Source organism: Ochotona curzoniae, unplaced genomic scaffold (genome assembly GCF_017591425.1).
Source record: "Ochotona curzoniae isolate NIBS_2020 unplaced genomic scaffold, NIBS_Ocur_1.0 contig_1014, whole genome shotgun sequence".
Lineage (NCBI taxonomy): Eukaryota > Metazoa > Chordata > Mammalia > Lagomorpha > Ochotonidae > Ochotona > Ochotona curzoniae.
The window spans coordinates 36,044,453-36,064,101 of NW_024464920.1; the positions used below are offsets into that span (position 1 = coordinate 36,044,453).

The 19,649-nt window shown below is 51.7% G+C and overlaps 1 protein-coding gene across 8 annotated transcripts; it reads right to left on the minus strand.

Annotated features, from left to right (window-relative positions):
* Positions 1-572: 572 nt before the first annotated feature.
* On the minus strand, positions 573-16,703 carry OS9 (OS9 endoplasmic reticulum lectin). 8 transcript variants are annotated; one of them, XM_040982926.1, is made up of 15 exons: positions 16,527-16,703; positions 15,976-16,152; positions 15,131-15,194; positions 14,924-15,000; positions 14,608-14,706; positions 4,883-5,093; positions 4,686-4,787; positions 4,381-4,481; positions 4,133-4,184; positions 3,559-3,647; positions 3,101-3,337; positions 2,654-2,843; positions 1,713-1,877; positions 1,470-1,582; positions 573-1,297 (listed from the first exon to the last, which is right to left on the minus strand). In XM_040982926.1, exons 1-15 carry the CDS (start codon positions 16,686-16,688, stop codon positions 1,172-1,174), a joined length of 1,965 nt encoding a protein of 654 aa, XP_040838860.1. In that variant the 5' UTR covers positions 16,689-16,703; the 3' UTR covers positions 573-1,171. The 8 variants fall into 8 exon arrangements, with proteins under 8 accessions (XP_040838860.1, XP_040838855.1, XP_040838889.1 ...); XM_040982921.1 differs by having other exon boundaries at positions 3,056-3,337; XM_040982955.1 differs by lacking the exon at positions 1,713-1,877.
* Between the last annotated feature and the right edge of the window lie 2,946 nt (positions 16,704-19,649).

Here is a 19,649-nt window from a genome sequence, read left to right on the forward strand (position 1 = left end):
CTGGGATTCCATGTTCCCTCCTCCCTCCTATCTTGTAAATCTTCAGCAACCAGGCTGTATCCCTCGGAGATGGGAGGATCTACATGCACACCCTGAGTGATGAGGGAGGGAGAGCCGAGGACAGCAGGCCCAGCTACCTTGGTCTCCCCAGGCAACAGGCATGTGTGGGCATGGCTGGCTAATGGGCTCCAAGTGGTGCTGCAGGGAGCACGGTGGAGGTGGGGGCGTGGGCTGTGGAGTCTCAGGGTGTGCATTTGGATATTCAGGGCGTTAAAGAAGGAACTGCTTGCTGCTCACCAAGACCCAGATTGGAGAGGTGAGGTGGGGAGGGGTGACAACACTCCACGGGCTTCTTTCAATGCCTGCCAGGTCAGGAGGCTGTGTTGGACCAGCCAGGTCTCCTTGTGAACACACTGGTTCCCACTCCCCACCCCAGCACCTGGGGGATGTACTACAAAGATGAGCTACAGAGAGTGATGGTTGCCTTGGGAAGACCACCCTGCCGTTATCTTCCCATTCCTGCCCCTTCCTTGCCTCCTGTCCTTTGACAAAACCCCCCTGCACTGATGGGCTGATGGTCCAGTTCTTTATTTAGAAACCTGATTGTTCAAAAAGAGGTGGGTGGCTCTGTGCCCACCCTGTTCTTGGCTGGGATTGTGTTGGAGATGATGGGCAGCATTCCCCCACTTCCTGGGCCACAGAGGTGAGGCCTCCCCAACCTCGGAAGCGCAGGTGGAAAGGGCCAGGTGCATAGGAAAGGGAGAAGGAAACCCAAGGCAACCACAAGGGAGGGGAAACAGAAACCTCAACAGCAGCGTGGAAGGGAGCCTGCTAAGTTGCCCTCCTTCTCCGGCTCTCCCTGCTGCACTCTCCCCTAGGTAGCTGGTCCCAGGCTCCAGGCAGACAGGAGGGAAGATTCCCCAACTCAAGGGCTGGTGGTGGGGAGGGCCGAGGAGCAAGGGAAGGTGACATAGCGAGAGTGTGGAAGGGCAAAGGCCACAGGCCCAGTAGCCTCGTGGCGGCTCTCAGCAGCAGGCACCCCACAGCTCTCTTCCCACCCAGGCTGAGGCCCCAAAATCCATAGCTCAGCATTGGCTGTTTTGCCTTCAGTGGAGGGGATACCCCAGGGTGGGGAAGAGGCAGGGCCGGTCGGCTGGGATGGCTCCAGGTCTCAGAAGTCAAACTCCTCCAGGTCTCCTGTGCCCTCACCGCCTGGAGAGCCCCATACACGGCGGTAATTGCTTTCCAGCTCTTTCTGTCGCTGCCGTTCTTTGTGGGCCTCTTCAGCTCCCTGCACCTGCGGGAGGGGTGGGGCTGAGCGGCCGAAGAGGCGGGGCTGGAGGATCAGCTACCTCCAAGGCCAACTGACAGCAGAGAGCCCACAGAACGGATGTGAGCTACTTGGGCAACCGAACCTTTCATGGACAAACACCACGGGCCATGGCAGGGTAGGACAGGATGCCCCTCACCAGGATATTGAAGAAAATCTCCTTGAGGTTTTTCGTATCCTCATCAGTCAGCCAGCGCGCATCCTCCTCAGTCCCTTCGGCCCCAGGCCGCACAATTTTGATTTCGATCTTCCCTGGGAAGGAGCGGTGGGCTGTGAGAGACTGGGCAGCGGGGCAGCAGCCTCAGGCAGGGCCCCTGCCCCCAGCCCCTCCACCACGGGAACCCCTGCGGCCGCTCCAGCCCAGCCGCCCTCCAGGGCCCACCTTGGGCTCGGAGTCCCTCCCTCTCCAGCAGCTCTTTCACCAGCCCCTCGATTTGTCTCAGTTGCGGGTTTTCCCGTTCCATCTCCAGGACGGTGAGATCCCGATTGGGGCCTCCGGGACGGAGCTTGGTGACCCGGACCCGGACTCTGTGCTCAGGATCCTCCTCTTAGGGGGGCAACATACACAGGGAGACATAAAGCAGAGTCGGGCGTGACTCCAGGGTTGGGCTGCAGTGTTCACCTCTCCCTGAGCCCTCTTTGGTTTGGGTGCCCACCCCTTTACCACTTCCCACCCCATTTCTTTGATCAGAGCTAGGGTGCCCTCATGGGTCTCACTTGCAGAACTCTGGCCACCAATTCCAACTCCTCCTCCCCACGCCACCCTGTAATCCTGCCCATCACCTTCCAGGAAACAACTGCGTTTCTCAAAGCAAAACCTAGGCCACCTGTGCCAACCAGGGTGCTTTTAAGAAGCAGGTTGGAAAACTAGCTTCAGGCTTTACAGAGTGGCCCCAGGGACTGCCCTTGTGGGAGGTTCCACAGGGTATGCCTGCTGGCCACACCCATGGCACCCCATAGACTAGACACCACCCATAGGCACTGAGGAGGTGACTGCAGCTGTGTGCAGGCTCCCAGGCAGCTGGGCTCACAGCTGGGGCCTCTGCAAGGTGCACCCCCATAGGACTTGGTCCCAGAGTCACTCAGATCCTGCCTGCTGATCACCACAAGGAACCAGGCACGGCTCCAGGCATTGGGCATCCAAGAGCGACCCCCAAGACCAGGCATACAGGCTCCCAACTGCTGTCCAGGAGGCTGACCAGGAGGCAGCTGTGCTAAGAAGGGCAGGTGCATCCTTGGAGAGGGCAGGAACAGGTGCCCCGGCACAGTGCCAGCTGAGCAGTCAAGTGGCCGGGCGGCTCCTTCCCATCGGGCCTGTCTCACCTGCAGGCTGGGGTGACGGGGGAGGCTTTCGGGGCACAACCTTCCTTCTCCGGGGCTTCCGCAGCATCTCTGGACTCTGCTTCTCCTCCAGCCTTCTGATGAGTTTGCTGAGAGTGGACGTCAAAGCCAGCATGGCCCGCCTACTCTCAGACTCCTTCTTCAGCCCATCGGGGTCCAGCTCCTTCTCGGTCTGCAGTAACCAGTGAGAGCTGGTACCGCGGGCCGGCAGGCCATACTCTCCCCCAGGCCGCACCCTGGTCTCCAGCCCCCTTCCCCACCGCCCTCTGTTGGATGGAACAGCCAGATGCATGCTGCTGGCCCCTCAGCTCTTTGTGCCACCCTGTGGGAGCTGGCACCTGTGGTGGCCATGGAGGCAGCAGCAGGTGTGAGGGCGGCGCCTACCTCCTGGATGATGTTCTCCAGCTCCTGCTCCATGCCGGCTTTCACCTCGGAGCGCAACCTCTCTCGGTCAGATGGGAGTAGTATCCCTTCCAGCTCCTTCTCAAATTCTCCGAGCAGCTGCCGCTCATCCTCATCTTCATCCTCGTCCTCATCCCCGTCTTCTTCTTCTTCCCCAGCCTCACTCTGGGGTTCTGTCTCCCCTTTCTCCTTCCCCTCTGCTTCCTGTGGAGGGGCTTCTGTGGCATCCTCTTCAGGCTCCTCCGGGGCTGTGTTTGGCCTCCCCTGCGCAGGTGGGGAAGGGGAAGGAGGGAGTGGGGGGTAGTTGTGGTGAGAGGTGTACAATGGGTCAGACAGTGGGGGCTGTGCCAGGGGGTGGAGGGCTGGAGGCATGAAGGACGCCTATTGGCTGGGGAGGTCAGATGCAGGCCTGGGTCAAGGGTGGTTTATTTAAGGCTCCAAGCTGGGAGGCAGGTCCTGCCCCTCCCTTGAGAGGGGGCCCATACCTTTTTGGCTCCACCTTTCAGCTCCTCTATTAATCGAATCAAGTCTGCAGGACTCCGAATGACCTTGACCTGCACGTTGTTCTGAAAGTCTGGGGTGAAAGGAACAGCATGGCTTTGTTGTGGGAATAAGGTGAGAGGGCCGGTTGCCACCAGGCCACTGGTTGCCTGGCTTGTCACATACTCCTGTGCCTCTTGGGGCCAGGACCCCAGGCCTCAGGGCCACAGAAGGGACCTCGGACCGGAGCCACTCTCCCTTCCCAGTATTAATGGTTCCTAGTCTCCTCAGCTCCAGCCTGCTGCTACAATTAGATTCCTTACAAGCCTGCAAGGCGGAGTTGATGACCTGTGCTTTATGGGTATAGAAGCTGAGGGGAAGCGAAATCATCCAGGCCTATGAAGTCAACAAGGAGTGGGGCCGCCACTCCTGCTCCCTCCCTCCCAACAACAGCCTTGTTGTCTGTCCAAAGCCATTAACTAGGGTAAAAGTGGACTCGCTGCTGGCATGGATGCCCACCTTGCCTCCCAGTGTTTAATGTCTACCCTCTGCAACCCATGTCTCAGAGGGCTGCCTCACCACTGGCAGGGGCTGGAGCTGGGTCTGCTGCCTCCGGGCTCAGGTCCTGCTCCTGATGGGGAGAAAGGAGTAGTCAAGTGTGAGGTCCTGTGCGTGCCCACCAAGATCTCAAGGCAGGGTTTCTGCGCATGCCTTACCTCCCTAGTGATACGTTAGTCACCTCAGCTCGACTCAGTTCAACTGACTCTCCCCACCCTCAAAGTCAGCTCCAGCCTTGGCAGAGGGGTGGCTGGGAAGCTGATTCTCACCTCTGCTGGGGCTTCTTCCCCTGCTGGGGCCTGGTCCTCTGGCTCCTGGAGCATCTTCCAGAAATCGGATTGCTTGTTGTCATCCTTGGCTGCGCTTGCACCTGGGATGCAGAGGGGCAGGGGGAGGAGTCTGAAAGGAGGTGAGAAAGGAAGGGAGCAGACAGAATGGGGCACACATCCCACCTCTATCCCTAAGAGTCCATGGCACTCCTCCGGCCCAACCCATCAATCAGTACAGGGGACTGAAGGTTGAATGGAGGGGAGAAGTGGAAGCCACTTGCATAGGACAGGAAGGCAAGTCCTACCTTCTCCCTTTGGGGGTGCCACCCCAGGCTTGGCCTCACTCCACGCTTCAGGCTCCAGCTCCTGTGCCTCCTCCACGACTTTATGGTCATCCAGCTTTGAGTCTGCTGATGGGCCACACAGGGCCATCAGGTCCTCTGGGTGATTCAAGACTTTCTCAGCTTCCTGGCCCTTCCAACAGCCCGCCCCATGTCCTCACCATCTTGTCTCTGCAGGTAGGCTCTGTACTCCTCGGGCTGCAGGGATGGCTGACAGAGAATGGCCTGTGGAGCAGCACTGGGCGGGGGCCGGAGTAGAGGGTGGGGGCAGAGGCGAGGAGTGCGAACGGTCAGCACATAGGAGCACGACAGGGGCTCATCCACACGATCGATGTAGTCCCCAGAAATTCCTGCGCTCTCGTCACAGAGGAACTGCCGGGACACAAAGGGCGAGAGGCTTACAGGGACCACCAGTGTCCAGCCTGCGTTCTGAGAGCAGCACATCCTGCACAGTATGTGTACCATTTCTCTGGTACTTTGCAAACACTCAGAGGGAGGGACCCAAGGATCTCAACTCAGTAGCTCAAGGAACCGAGGTCAGGTGCAGTGAAAACACTTGCTTGGGTTGCTCAGTAATGAAGCTGGGAAATGAACACGGGCAGCTGACAGGTCACCAGGCCATTTTAATTGTACAGTTTTGCAGCTGGTAAAGCCACCACCTGCAATGCTGGCTGCTCTCCTTCCAATCCACCCCACTGTTCATAGCCTAGGAAATCAGAGGAAGATGGCTCACATGCTGGCCCCTGTTACCCACATGGAAGCCCTGGAAGAAGCTCCTGGCTCTTTGTTTTGATTTGGCCCAACCTCAGTCATTGTAGCCATATGGGGAGTGAACCAGTAAGTAGAAGATCTCTCTGTTTTTCCTTCTAACTCTGACATCAAATAAATAAAAAAATTTAAAAGATTTATTTATTTTCATTAGAAAGGCAGATATACAGAGAAGAAGAGAGGCAGAGAGGAAGATCTTCCGTCCGATGGTTCACTCCCCAAGCAGCCGCAATGGCTAGTGCTGAGCCAATTTGAAGCCAGGAGCCAAGAGCTTCTTCTGGTCTCCCACACAGGTGCAGGATCCCAAGGCTTTGGGCCATCTTCAACTGCTTTCCCAGGCCACAGACAAGGAGCTGGATGGGAAGCGGGGCAACCGGGATTAGAACCGGCACCCATACGGGATCCTGGCACGTTCAAGGCGAGGACTTTAACTGCTATGCTATCGTACCGGGCCCAAATAAATAAACTTTTAAAAAGGTTTATTTTATTTTTATTGGAAAGTCAGATTTACAGAGGACAGACAGACAGAAAGATCTTTCACCAGTTGGAGCTCAGCCAATCCAAAGCCAGGAGTCTGGAGCTTGTTCCCAGTCTCCCACATGGGTGCAGGGTCCCAAGGCCTTGGGCTGTCCTCAACTGCCTTCCCAGACCACAAACAGGGAGTGGAAGGGAAGTGGAGCAGCTGGGACACGAACCTGAGTCCATATGGGAATAATATATAGTCATGTAAAGCAAATTATGAATATATGTGTATTTGTGTGTACACAGCATATTTGTAAGAAGCAGGAGTTTGATGCAGGGGTTAAGACCCTGCTTGGCATGTGTAAAACCCATCTCTGGGTTTGAGTCTTGGCTCTACTTCCAATCTTAGCTTCCTGCCAGTGTCCCTCCTTGGAGACAGCAAGTGATGGTTCAGGCACTTGGTTCCTGCTCACGGGCACCCTGGGGGGCAGCAGTAATGACTCTCATAGCTGGGGCTCTGCTGCCCACATGGGAGACCCAGTTCCCGGCTCCTGGTTTTGACTTGGCCTGGTCCTTACCATTGCAGGCATCTGGGGAAGTAAACCAGTGGAAAGCAGTTCTCTCTGTCTCTCAAAGAAATCTATATTGGGCCCGGTTGATAGCCTAGTGGCTAAAGTCTTGCGTTGCACGCATCAGGATCCCTAATGGGTACCGGTTCATGTCCCAGCTGCTCCACTTCCCGTTCAGCTCCCTGCCTGTGGCCTGGGAAAGCAGTCGAAGACGGCCCAAGGCCTTGGGACCCTGCACCCATATGGGAGACCCGGAACAATCTCCAGGCTCCTGGCTTCGGATCGGCTGAGCTCTGAGTGTTCCAGCCTCTTGGGGAGTGATGCAAAAGATGGGAGATCTTCCTCTCTGTCTCTCCTGCTCTATGTATATCTGACTTTCCAATAAGAATGAATAAATATTAATATATATATATATTAAAAAAAGAAAGAGAAGAAAAGGAAGAAAGAAAGAGAAAGGAAGAAAGGAAGGAAAAAAGAGAGAGAGAAGGAAGTAAGGAAGGCAGCAAGGAAAAAAAAGAAAGATCAACTAAACCGAGAGTTTGTAGCGTTTGGGCTGTCTCCATACCCAACCCCCACAGCTCAGCAGATACAGATTCCACCTCCCTTGCCTCACCATCCGGTTATGGGATATGCTATTTCATAGAGGGCGCAGGCCACCAGTATCTGTCTATGAGATTCCAGACCAATGTGATGGAGAGGCCCAGAGCAGAGCCTGGGGGAAGCAGACCATGCCCCTGCCTCCAGCTCCCTAGCAGGGATCTGACCATGTGAATTAGAGCAGGTGGGTGAGGGGGAAAGGAGTCCAAGGCAAAGAGAACTTTCAGACAAGTGGAGCTGTGTAGGATGTTCTAAGATGGTTGTCACCACCTGTGGGTACCAGCATTCCCCACTGTGGTGCTGCTTTGAATCCAAGCTGCCCCATTTCTGACCCAGCTCACTGCCAATGCACCTGGGAAGGCAGCTGAAGATGGTCCAAGGACTTGCGCCCTTGCCATCCACATGGCAGACCTTCACTGAGGTCCTGGCTCCTGCCTAGCACCTGGCCCAGCGCCGCTGGCACAGGCCTCTGGGGAGAACAGCAGAAGACTGGCGCTCTTCCGTTCATCTGTCTACCCGTCTGGCTGCCTCTCAAATAAAAATAGATACAATCTTTTTTTAAAGAGAAGTGAATGACAAATTTTAGAAGTTTGTAATCAAGGGGTCAAAGGAGAAATCACAAGAAAATTACAAAATACCTCAAAATGAATAAAAACATAGACATGACGTGCTCAAACTCACAGGCTATGGCTGCAACCGTATGCTAAAGTCTAAATAGGGCTTGTTCCTCTCATCACTCTGAATTCCTGTAAAGTTTTAAAGCCCAAAGTCGTAAGTGAATGCCGTCGATGTTCAGAAGAGGGACCATTGAGAGTCATTAGGTTTCGACGGTCATTCAGGCAGACTCCCCAAGAGTGGAAATTAAACAACATACTCCAAAGTAACAAATGGGTCAAAGGAAAAATCACAAGAAAATTATACGGCCGGCATAATGTCATAGCAAGTGAAGCCGCCGCCTATAACCCTGGCATCCCATATAGGTGCTGGTTCAAGTCCCACCTGCTCTACTTCCAACCCAGCTCTCTGCTAATGGCCTGGGAAAAGCAGAGAAGACAGCCAAGTGCCTGGGCTCCTGCCACCCACTTGGGAGACCCGGGTGAAGCTCCTGGTCCTGTGTTCAGCCTGGTCCAACCCTAGCCATTGCAGCTATTTAGGGAGTGCATCAGTTGATGGAAGATCTCCCTCTATGTCTCTCCTTCTCTCTTTGTAACTCTTTCAAATACACAAATAAACCACGAAAGGAAAACACCTGAGTTATAAAGTACCTCAAAATGACTAAAAACAAAGATGCAACTGCAGCTTTACCAGGATGGGTTCAGGCCCCACAGAGCCACACGAGGCTCCCTAGCTGTCTGCTGTGAGATGCTGGTCCATAAGGACTGCACCAGTAGGAAGGCTGTCATCCAGTGATGCCCTAGACCTTGTACCTCCTGAACCACAGACCCAAATAAACCTCTTTTCTGGAGGAAGCAGCTTGCCTTCAGTACTCGATTATACTAATGAAAAGCTGACTCATACACAGCACTTAGAGGCAAATGTCTTGCTATAGACATTATTATTTTTAAAAACTTGAAGCTCAAATCAATACCCTAGCCTGCCATTCTAAGAAACCCAAAAAAGAACAAACTAAACCAACAGCAAACAAGGGGAAGGCTAGGATACAAATTAGAACTAATTTAATACAGGGAGAAGAAGAGAGAGAAATACACCTTCTGGCTCTTTCCTAAATGGCTCAACAGTCAGCCCTGCGAAGACCCCCATATGCAAAGACCAAGAGACCTGCTAGAAGGCAGCACTCCACAAACTGATGTTCTCAAGCATGGCCAACCCATCCAAACTCCTCTGGCTTCTCTGCAGAAAATAGTAAACCGAGTCTAATAGTCGTTTGGAAATTCAAGGAATCCCAAATAGTTGCAACAATCTTGAAAAAAGATGAACAAAGTTGGAGGATGCACATTTTCTGTTTAAGGCTCACTGTAAAGCAATGGCAACCAAGACAGGGTGGCACTTGCAAAAATGAGATAGAATTCAGAGTCTATGTTTAAATCCTTAACTTTTGTCATCATTTGATTTTTTTTTAAAGTTTAATATAGTTGGGGCCCGGCGCAGTGGCCTAGCGGCTAAAGTCCTTGCCTTGAACACACCTTGAACATACCAGGATCCCATATGGGTGCTGGTTCTAATCCCCGCAGCTCTGCTTCCCATCCCTGCTTGTGGCCTGGGAAAGCAGATGAGGATGGCCCAAAGCCTTGGAACCCTGTACCTATATTGGAGAGCCGGAGGAAGCTCCAGGCTCCTGGCTTTGGATTGGCACTGGCCGTTGCGGTCACTTGGGGAGTGAGTCATCAGGCAGATCTTTCTGTCTCTCCTCCTTTCTGTATTTCTGACTTTGCAATAAAAATTTTCTTTAAAAAAGTTTAATATATTTGAAAGGCAGAAAGACACAGAGAGGAATAGAGAAGAAACACAGAGACAGACACACAAACAATACCAGACCTCCATCCCTATTCTACTCCCCAGATGCATAGAGAAGCTGCACTGGGCCAGGCCAAAGCCATGAGGATGGAGAGAAGCCAACTTCTTGAGCTCAGCCAGCCCCTCCTGTCTCCTAGGTGTGTGTTAGCAAGACACTGGAACCTCGGACTTAAACATAGGCACTTTAACAGCCAAATGGTGTCTTAGCCATTACACCAAGATAAATCAAAGGGAAGAGAATTTTCAAGATGATTCTATTTTGATTCAGTCTTAAAAAACCTAAAGATTATGATTTCAAATAACGCGTGGTCTTAAAGCACATGAACAGTATTGCAAAATCCACCACCACTGCGGGAATTATAACACCTTTCGATAATGACTGGTCAGCACACAAAACACAAAATCTGAACAATGCAAATCTTGAGCTGATGAACTAGAGACCATATATGCTCTCTAGCACAGACCTACGACTTTCAGCAAGTCACACTGAAGTCACAACAGTCACCAAAGGAATCATGCACACAATGGCATGCATTTCAACATCAACAGCAATCATATAAAAACTGCAAAAGCAAAATGTCTGTCTAGAAATACAGGAAACATAATTCTGAATAAGCTTTGAAGCAAAGGAGAAATCCTAGTGGGAACAGAAATGCCACATTTTAAAATTGGAGGGACACAACCAGAATAGTGCTCCGAATGAAATGTGTCATTTGAAACGCCTAATTAGGAAAGCAGACAGCCTGAAAGCCAGGGAGGGGAGCTCCCCACCAGAGGAGTTACAAGGAGTGTTGCAACTCACGCCAGCATGAAGGACAATCTTTAATACACAAAAAGAGCTCTTTTAAAAATGAGAAGAAAAATATCCACAAGTCATTAGAAAAATGACCCAAGAATCTGGATCATTCAAAGAAAACAGTAAAAAAAGAAAGAGGAACAAATGACTCTGCAATGGAGTAAGCTTGCACATCTTTTCTTAAGAGAAATGCAAATTAAAGCCACAAGAAGAAATCATTCTTTATCTAGATTCTTAGCTGATGATTGGCCTAAATCCCTAAGTTTAAAAATATACAGGCCTGGCACAGTTGTAGGGAAACTGACACTCTAGAACAATGCTAGGAGCAGGGCATTGTACCAAAGTGGGGTGATCTGGCAGTACACATCAAAACTGCATGTCCGTTTTCAGGTACTTCACCCTGTAGATTTACACTCTGTAGATCAGGACAATTCCCAGAGGTGATTTTGTGTTTATAAAAGATTAGAATAACCTAAAACAGGCTGGTGTTGTGCTACCACGGCTTACTCCACTGCTTGCAACACTGGCAATCCTATATGTGCACCAATTCAAGTCCAGGCCGCTCATTTCCCCATCTCGCGCCCTGCTAAAGGACCTGGGAAAGCAGCGGAGGACAGCCCTGGTACTCAGATCCTACCACCCACACGGGAGACCTGCATGGAGTTGTTGGTTTCTGGCTTCCACTTGACCCAGCTCCAGTCACTGTGGTTATTTGGGGAGTGAACCAGCAGATGAAAGATGTATGGATGGCCTGATTGCTCTGTTTTTCTGCCTTTCAGATACATGAAATCAGCCTTAAACCAAAAAATAGAATGTCATATCATGCCACCGAATGGTAAAAACAGTGATTAGTGAAAAGGTCAATTGGTACCACTGATGTGGCACAAAACAATGCATCTTGTCTGTCATCTATTAAGGTCTGTGACAATTAAGGTACGCCAAAGGCAATGGCTGAGACTATCTCTGCAGGAGCAGCAGGAAGCCAGGAGAGTGGACCACAAATGTATCATCAGCACTCCATTTCTGTTTCCTACAAAAAGTAATAATAATAATAATAAAATCTGAATAAGATACCGTGAGACAGTAACACCTGTTTCACTTGGCAGTGAATTCACTGACCTCTGGGACAGGTGCCTTCCAGCTCCATTCACAGCCCCTTTTCACCTGCCCTTCTTCCATCCTGTCTTTTCTCTAAAATAATGCACACCCAACAGCACTTAACCATGTTTCAGTCTGTTCTGGCTCAAAAGACACACCTACAACACAGCACGCCCACATCTGCACGGCACCTCTTAACAGCTCCGCTTCTCAGTGGGATTCCTTCCGGGGTTTCCTCAGCCAGCACTTTGTGTTTAGCCTCGCACACTGAAATTGTCCTTGTAAAGACCACCAAAGCCCTGTCATGAGGCCTACTCCCCAAGAACTGCTCAGGGGTAATGGGGTGGAGGACTGATACCTTCCGTCTGGTCCCCCACCCTGCTGTCTGAGCTCTTTATTCCCACATGCAGGCTTTGCATCCATCCAGACCATGCCTGTGATCACCCACAAGTAGGTTTTAATCCTTCTCTTCCGGGAAGGCTCAGCAGCAGCAGACAACTGGGTCCCCCATCATAAGCTCCTTCATGGCCCCTTCCTGGCAACACCCCCTCCTGTTCTCCTGCCCGTGTTCTCAACAAGTGGTCTCCTCCAAACGCCATCTCTCAGTTCCTCTGGGCACTTCCCAGTGGCCCCTGGCTTCGGTCACAACAGCCGTGACGGGAACTTCCAGCCCCTGGGTTCCACTGAGTTCTCTCAGGGCTCCAGGATCATAGACCCTCAGTCTGCTCAGTCACCTCCACTGGGATGCCTAATGGCCACTGGAATCAGCATGCTCATGTGCAAGGCTGGACTCAGTGTATCCTTCACCGAGCCCACTGCTCTGCCCACTGCGCTATCTCAGAAGTCCCTGGCACCATCTATCCAGGTGCTCAAGCCAGAATTCTGGGAGATAACCCCCACCCCTTCTTCTATAGGTTTTGTCCCCCAACTCATCCAAGTCTCTTGAAAGTTTCACATTTCTTCATTCCAAGGCCACACTTAGCCCTCTGTCCATGTATCCACCAATCCACAGGGTAGGCCATCGTCTCTTGCCCCCGGGGCTTCCTGCATTCCTCAGTGTCCTTCCACCAGGAAGCCCTTCCTCCCCACCCCCTGCACCATTCCGCACCTGCTGGACCAACTTCTCATGCTCCCACTGTCAGCTCCAAGGTCACTTTTTCCAAGAGGTCTGTCCTCTACTTACCCTCAACTCACTTTACTTCCCTATTATATATTTATTCATTTATTTTTGTTCCCCAGTGATCTACACTTGACCTGTCGCCGTATTTTTGCTTTTTAGACTTATTTGAAAGGCGGTGCAGCAGAGAGTGAGAAAGAGAGAGATACAAACAGTGAGTGCATGTAGGAGCTCTTACACCTCTGATTTACTCCCCTTACGGTTTCGACCAGGACCCAAAAGGCAGTGGTGATGGCTCAGGGAATTAGTTCCCTGTCAGCCATATGGGAGTCCAGGCTCATGTTCCCAGCTCCTGGCTTTTGTCCTGGACCAGCCCCAGTTGCTTCAGACATGTGGGGAGTGAACCAACAGGTAGGAACTCGCCCCATCTACCTGTCTCCTCCTCCCTCTTTCTGTTTACCTCAAATCAATGAGAAAAAAAGTTTAAAAAGCTACATACAAAGGCACTTCAAAAAGTCCATAAAGGAATGAAATTCAAAGACAAATTTATTTTGATATAGAAAAAAAAAAAGCTCAAAAAGCATGCACACGTGTGCAGAGACCAACTGATCAGCCTTCTGAGCTGGTTGAGAAAGATGACAACTGAACCAGCTTCCCACCCACTCAATCATTTTTGGGTGCCCACTTGGTGCCAGGCACGGACAGCACAGAAGAAAACAGGATGGACAGCGCTCCGCCTCCTCGGAGCTCACCCTGCTGACGGCTGGCAGAGACTGACTCCAACAAGGAAGGTGACTTCAGGTCATGCTACATGCTTGGAAATCCCCAAGACTCTGTTGACCCCTCACCAGCACGGGAGGAGAAGCTAGCTCATGTGTACGCGAGGAGCCCTGCAGCTGGGGTGTTTGAATATAACCTGAGCAAGGGATGAGCCGGACTTCCAGGGACCTGTGGGAGGATCATTCTAGGTGGAGGGAACAATGAGACCTGCTGATTCAAAGGACAGAAGGCAGCCAATGTGGCAGAAACACCACGAGTATTTTTATCTCTAGCCTAGATCTCGCCCTGAATTCCAGATCCCCAGAGCTAAATGCCAACTGCACATCCCAGGGAGATGCCTGATGGGCACCCTGACACTGGTATGTTGGAAACCAACCTAAGTGCCTCCCCCAGACCTACTCCTTCACACGCTTCAGTCAGTGACAATTCTATCCTCTTAGCTGTTTCAACACAAACCTTTGGGGTCATCCTTTACTCAACCCCACGTGCATTCCCTCCAGTAATCCTCTTGGCTCCACCTTCAAAATGGACACAGAACCTGCTTATGTCCCACCCTGGATTTGGGCTTTCAACACTGACCAACACATGCTGCATATGCAAATCTGCACTATGGGAAGGTATGTCTGGTGGGCAGCACACGGTTCTCTAGGAGTGTGTGTCTGTGTGTATAGAATCACTTGGGGAACTTTACCTACCACACTTCGGCCTGCCAAGTGGCACTTGTTAAGAGGCTGCTGGCTGCAATGCAGGTGCCAATCACAGAAAACACAGAATGAGTTCCAGAAACCACCCACCACGAATGGGCTTTGGGAGTCACCCCAAGAGGCTTCGGCTTCCTTCCCGCATCTCCCTTCTTGGGTGTAATCCTAGGCTCGCGTCCATGATTCTTGTGTGAACATTTCCCTCCCCTGTGGCCCACACATTCCACGAGGGCAGAAGCTCGCTACTGCGACCCTCAAGGCAAGACCCCGCTGGAGAGTTGTTTAATGACCAGAGTGGGCACAGCAAGAAGGAGGAGTAGTCAGGTGATAGGAAGTAAAAAATGTCAGGAGAAGGTGGGCTGTGGTAGGAACTCAGAGGAGAAGTTATGGGAGAATGGTTCAGTCCTGGAAACAGGAGGCTTACCTTGTGGCTGCAGGGGCAGGGGGGAGCAGCAACCCCACCCGCCTCCGTTAGAATTTAGCATCACTCAGGGAGTTTCACCTTCCCTCTCCCCACACTCACCCGAACCTCAGCCTCCCGGGGCCTCCCATTGAGGTCGCACTTGGACCCATTGCCGTAGGTCTGACTGTGGTAGCGTTTCAGGCGATGCTGCTTGGAGGCCTGGCGAAAGCATTAGGCAGCAGGGAGAGGACATGAGAAAGACAGCCATAGCTGCAGAATGACCCACATCCCCACTGGACCCGGAGACCTCAGGAACCCCAGCCCTAGTAGCAGCCTTGGTTCTAGTGGCCAGCAGCTACCACTGCGCCTCCCTCCCTGTCAGGGCTTCCATCCCATGGCCCCACACCATGTCCCTCCAGTCCCACACTCCTGCCACCTTGGCTGTCTCATCATCCCAGTCGAAGGCCGATTGGTAGTAGCCGAGATAGAGGACTTCACCTTTGATCTCTGAGTCTGCAAGAGGAGCCATAGGGAAGCAGTCACTCCCTTCTCAGCGCATGAGGCTGGAGTAGGGCTGAGGGCAGGTGGCTTGCCTTCCAGGGCAGGCTGCTGGGTGCTCAGGGCACATGCAGGAGTGACTTACCTTCCATGTGGTACTGCTGGATGTGGCGTCCGTAGCAGAACTCGTACGTCCACCAGTCTTTGGTCTGACAACGAAAAGACAAGAGTTAGTGGTGGGCCTGAGTGCAGTAGGCTCTTCTTGCGATCACAGCCTCCAGGCTCCAAGAGCTACAACCCTCCCCTTCCACACTCGACTCTCCAGTTTCCCCGTGCCCCACACAAAGAGGGAAGAGCTATTTTCCTACCGTAGCTCAGAGAGAATCCCAAACTCTATTCTCTGCCTGAGGTCTTGCTATGCCTTCCTCACTTCCCCCCTCCCCCCCAGATGTTGGGTTTTTAATCCTTTGCCTTTCACACAAATTAAAAAAAAATCATGTTATCCTTGAAGCGCTGAGACTAGGGAAACAGAAGACCCTGAGCTAAATAGCATTCCTCAGCCTGTTCTAACAGCTGGGGAGAAAGACAAGCTGAGAACCAGATACACTGCTTGCCAGGAGCCAACATCCTAGTGCTGCGAGTCAGCCCCAAAACAAACAAACTGATTTGGTGACTCTGCAGCTCAGGGAAAGGGCCAACAGAAAACAAACTAGGAAACTGGGGCAGAGAAGGACACGAAAGGGGTGACCTCATGAAGTGGTTTCCCTAAGGAGGTGTCTCTTCCTATCAGCCACAGTGACACCTCAATCTTGGTCAAACCCGATTCTGTAATCTGTCATAGTGCTTCTAGGAATCTGTGCTTCTCTCCTGGCTGGGTGCCAGGGGCCTCTATAACTCCTACAGGTACCCTAGATCCGCCCCCCTTGGCTGGCACCGGCATGTTCTAAGGGATATTGACAAGTCCCCATTCCATCCATCCAGTTCTTTCACCTTCAGCAGGCAGGGAGCGTCTCTCATGGGGCTCAACAACTCGGGGATGCCAGGCCCTTGGTAAGCAGGTGCTTCCTCCTCTCTCTCACGCTGGAAGTGGATAGCTCCAGCTGGCAGGCGGCACTCGTAGCGCTGTTTGTACTTAGAGGAGACGATCACCACGTCCGAAGCTTGGCTCTAGGGAAGATGAGGGGCGGGGGGCATGAGGTAAAGACAGCAGAGATGCCTCGGCAGACCCTGGGGAAATGCCCCAAGACAGAAGCAACCCTGGAGAGGCCTCGCGCTGTCTTCTATCTGGAGGCAAGCTCACTTCTCCCCGGAGACGGAGGCGGGGTGTCTGGTCCGGGATTCGGGACCTGGAGACTAACGGCGGGAAGACCCCCTCCTCCCGGACGCCGGCGAGCGGGTTCCAGGCTGCCATGCCCAGGAGTCACTGTAAAAGCCCTGCGTACTCTTCCCGATTCCCTTCGGCTGCCCCCCGAGCCTCTGCAGCTGCTTTTCTCCTCCTTCCTCTTCTACCTCGGACCCTAGCCCCATATACGACTTCTTACCTGCCCTCCCAAGACGGGCAATGGCAGGATCTCGATCCCGTAACGCATTTCACTCAGTTCCTCCAGGTTCAGGCTCCCAACACCGCCGGTCAGACTTGCAGGTAACAAGAACCCCAGAAGCAGCAGCCCCAACAGGCTGGACAGCAGCGTTTCCGCCGCCATCTTTCACTCCCCTCCGTAGCCAGAGAAGTTCCTTCCGCCCTAAACCTGGCAGCGGCCTCACCTCACCCATTAGCGCCGCAGATTCTCATTGGCTATACTTTCTGTCTCTCTTACGTACCTGATTCCCATTTGTAAACGTGGCCCCAAAGCTCCCTGGGAGGTGGAACAACACGATTGGCACAATCAATCCTTGCGCATGATTGGCCAGAAAAGCCAACCAATCATCGACGAGATTAGGCCCCCACCTCCCACTCCAGAGAGGCGTGGTCTGTGGTCTGGGCCCTTTTTGGCAGCTTTTTCCCTTCCTTGCCCTGCTGTCCCGCGCTTTGCATTTGATCTTAGTCAAAAGGCTAAGAAACGATTCGGGCAGAGTATCCCGCCCCGCGCCGAGCGGAGTACGGAGGCGGATGGATGAGTGTGTGCGATGCGCGCGGAAGTGAACGAAAGCTTTCCACAAAACAAGCAATTCTATAGAAGTGTACGTCTTTTCACACCCACACGACTTTAGGGCAATGGGGGTAATTTGTGACAGACTTTCTGCATGATCCTGCAGTGTGCTTTAGAATGGTCAAAACTGTCGTCCAGAGAAATGTGTTATCATTGTGAAAGATGAGCATGCCAGAAGAAAACGGGGCAAGTCGAGACCGCTCTTTGGAAGCTGGACAGCAAACAAGAGAATGGTAGCCGGCTGAGCAGCCTGAGGAAATCGGCCCCTTCACAAGTGTAAGCAAGAGCATGTAACACCTTTAGAAAAACAGTTTTCTGGGAAATGTCAGCAGCGTAAAAGAAAAACTCCAAGGAAAAGGTCTTTAGCGATGTCTCAACCCCAGCCTTCATTCCTCACTGGAGACAGCTGGCCAAGTTTTTGAGGAAGGACTTTTAAGAAAGAAACCAAACCAAGGAAGCTAGCAAAAAGCAAATTAGAAGAAATAGCGATTCCAAGGGGGGAGAGGGAAGAAACAAAAATAAAGCAAAAAAAAAAAATTTTTTTTTTATCTTTGACAATCTTCACGTAGTTAATTGGGGTAAAAAGGTTCAAGGGCTATAGGAAAGTGGGAAAGACTGTTATAATCATATTGTTTCCTTCATGTTTGAAGGGCGGTATTAAGGGAGAAGGCCCACCCAATTTTGAATCCACCATCTGCAGCTTCAGAGCAATCAACAGAGTATTCATGAAATAACAACAGACGCTGTTTTAAAAGTCTCCACTAGGGGTCAGCATTGTGGGTCAGAGAGGCCACTTCCCAGGTCCGCAGGTTAAAGTCCTGGTCTACTAGGCTAAAGGACCCTGAAGGCAGTGAAAGATGGACCAAGGACTACGTCCCTCCCACCCACGGCAGAGACCAGCTGAAGTTTTTGGCTCCTGCTTCGTGCCTGGCTGTTGAATCCGTTTGGGAAGTGAACCTGCCATGGAAGATTCTCTTTCTCGGTTCGCCTTTCATATAAATAAATCTTCAGGAAAAAGTACCTGCTATGCAGATAAGCAATGGAGTCTTTTAGAAACCAGGACAAATGGAATAAAAATTCAATAGAAAAACTTGAGAAGAAGGTGGAAGGTCAGGGAAAAGTGGGTGAGCCTTAGGAAGGAGTCCAGAGGCTTCCAAGAACACCGAGGGACCAGGAGGACAAAAGTGACTCATGGGCCCGGTGCTGTGGCCTAGTGGCTAAAGTCCTCGCCTTGAATGCACCAGGATCCCATATGGGCGCCAGTCCTAATCCCGGCAGCTCCACTTCCTATCCAGCTCCCTGCTTGTGGCCTGGGAAATCATTCGAGGATGGCCCAATGCTTTAGAACCCTGCACCTGCTTGGGAGACCCAGAAGGAAGTTCCTGGATCCTGGCTTCGGATCGGTGCAGCACTGGCCATTGCGCTCACTTGGGGAGTGAATCATCGGATGGAAGATCTTTCTGATTGTCTCTCCTCCTCTCTGTATATCTGACTTTGTAACAAAAATAAATAAATCTTTTTTTTTTTTTTTAGGTACCAATAAGCCTTGATTTATTCAATGTTATTTTCCCAGGGAAAGGAGAAGGGGTGGGGAAGTCAGTATATGTGTTACAAGGTGATTAGAAAATTGAAAGTAAAGCAAAAATCATCCAGTACAGGAAAAAAAAAAAATCAACCTAAAAATAAATAAATCTTAAAAAAAAAAGTGACTCATGACATCACAGGACAGTGTTCCCTAGATCTGCGGAACTGCGGTGGCAGAGTGAAGGACCACTCAGTGTCCAGAGGAAGCCAAGGCGCCAGGCTACCGACTTCCAGAACACTGGACGCAGAAGCAACTCTAAGGGCCGCCAGGGAGAAAGAGCAAGTCATACCATGAATCAAACAGTGCTAGGGCCCTGAGCGGTGGCTCAATGACTGAATCTTCACCTTGCAAGCACTGGGATCCCATATGGATGCTGCTTTGTGTCCTGGCTGCTCCACTTCTCTACTTTCACTTTCCTAACGCCCTGCTTAGGGCCTGGGAAAGCAAAGCCTTGGGATTCTGCACTTGCATGGCAGACCCAGAAGTTCCTCGCTCCTGGCTTTGGGTTGACTCAGCTCCAACCATTGTGGCCAGTTGTGGGGGGGAATCAGTGGATGGAAGATCTTTCTGTGCTCTTCTCCATAAATCTGATCTACCTTTCTAATGAAAATAAATAAATCTTTAAAAAATAATAAAAGAATCAACACGCTCAAATCTAAATGAAGTTATAAACCAGAAAGGGTTCAAAGTCATGCTCCTCGGGGACTATAAACTATAGCAGATTAAACTGCCACCTCCCTCCCACAGCTGGGCCTGCAAGTCAAGTCTGCGCTGCTCTGCTGCTTCTGATCCATCTTACTTGTAACAAGCCTGGAGAAGCATCCAGTGATGAACCAAGTACCTGAAACCCTGCCACTCAAGATTGACCCTGCTGGGGCCTGGCGGCATGGCCTAGTGGCTAAAGTCCTCACCTTGAACGCACCAGGATC

What these genes read in the sequence shown, in the direction of transcription:
- OS9 (XM_040982921.1), bottom strand. Translation starts at nt 16,688, where the DNA reads ATGGCGGCGGAAACGCTGCTGTCCAGCCTGTTGGGGCTGCTGCTTCTG. An exon ending in AGCTCCAGCCCCTGCCAGTG is followed by an intron (nt 3,648 to 4,132) that starts GTGAGGCAGCCC and finishes CTTTCACCCCAG; the next exon opens with ACTTTCAGAACAACGTGCAG. An exon ending in CCCGTCACCCCAGCCTGCAG is followed by an intron (nt 1,878 to 2,653) that starts GTGAGACAGGCC and finishes TGCCCCCCTAAG; the next exon opens with AGGAGGATCCTGAGCACAGA.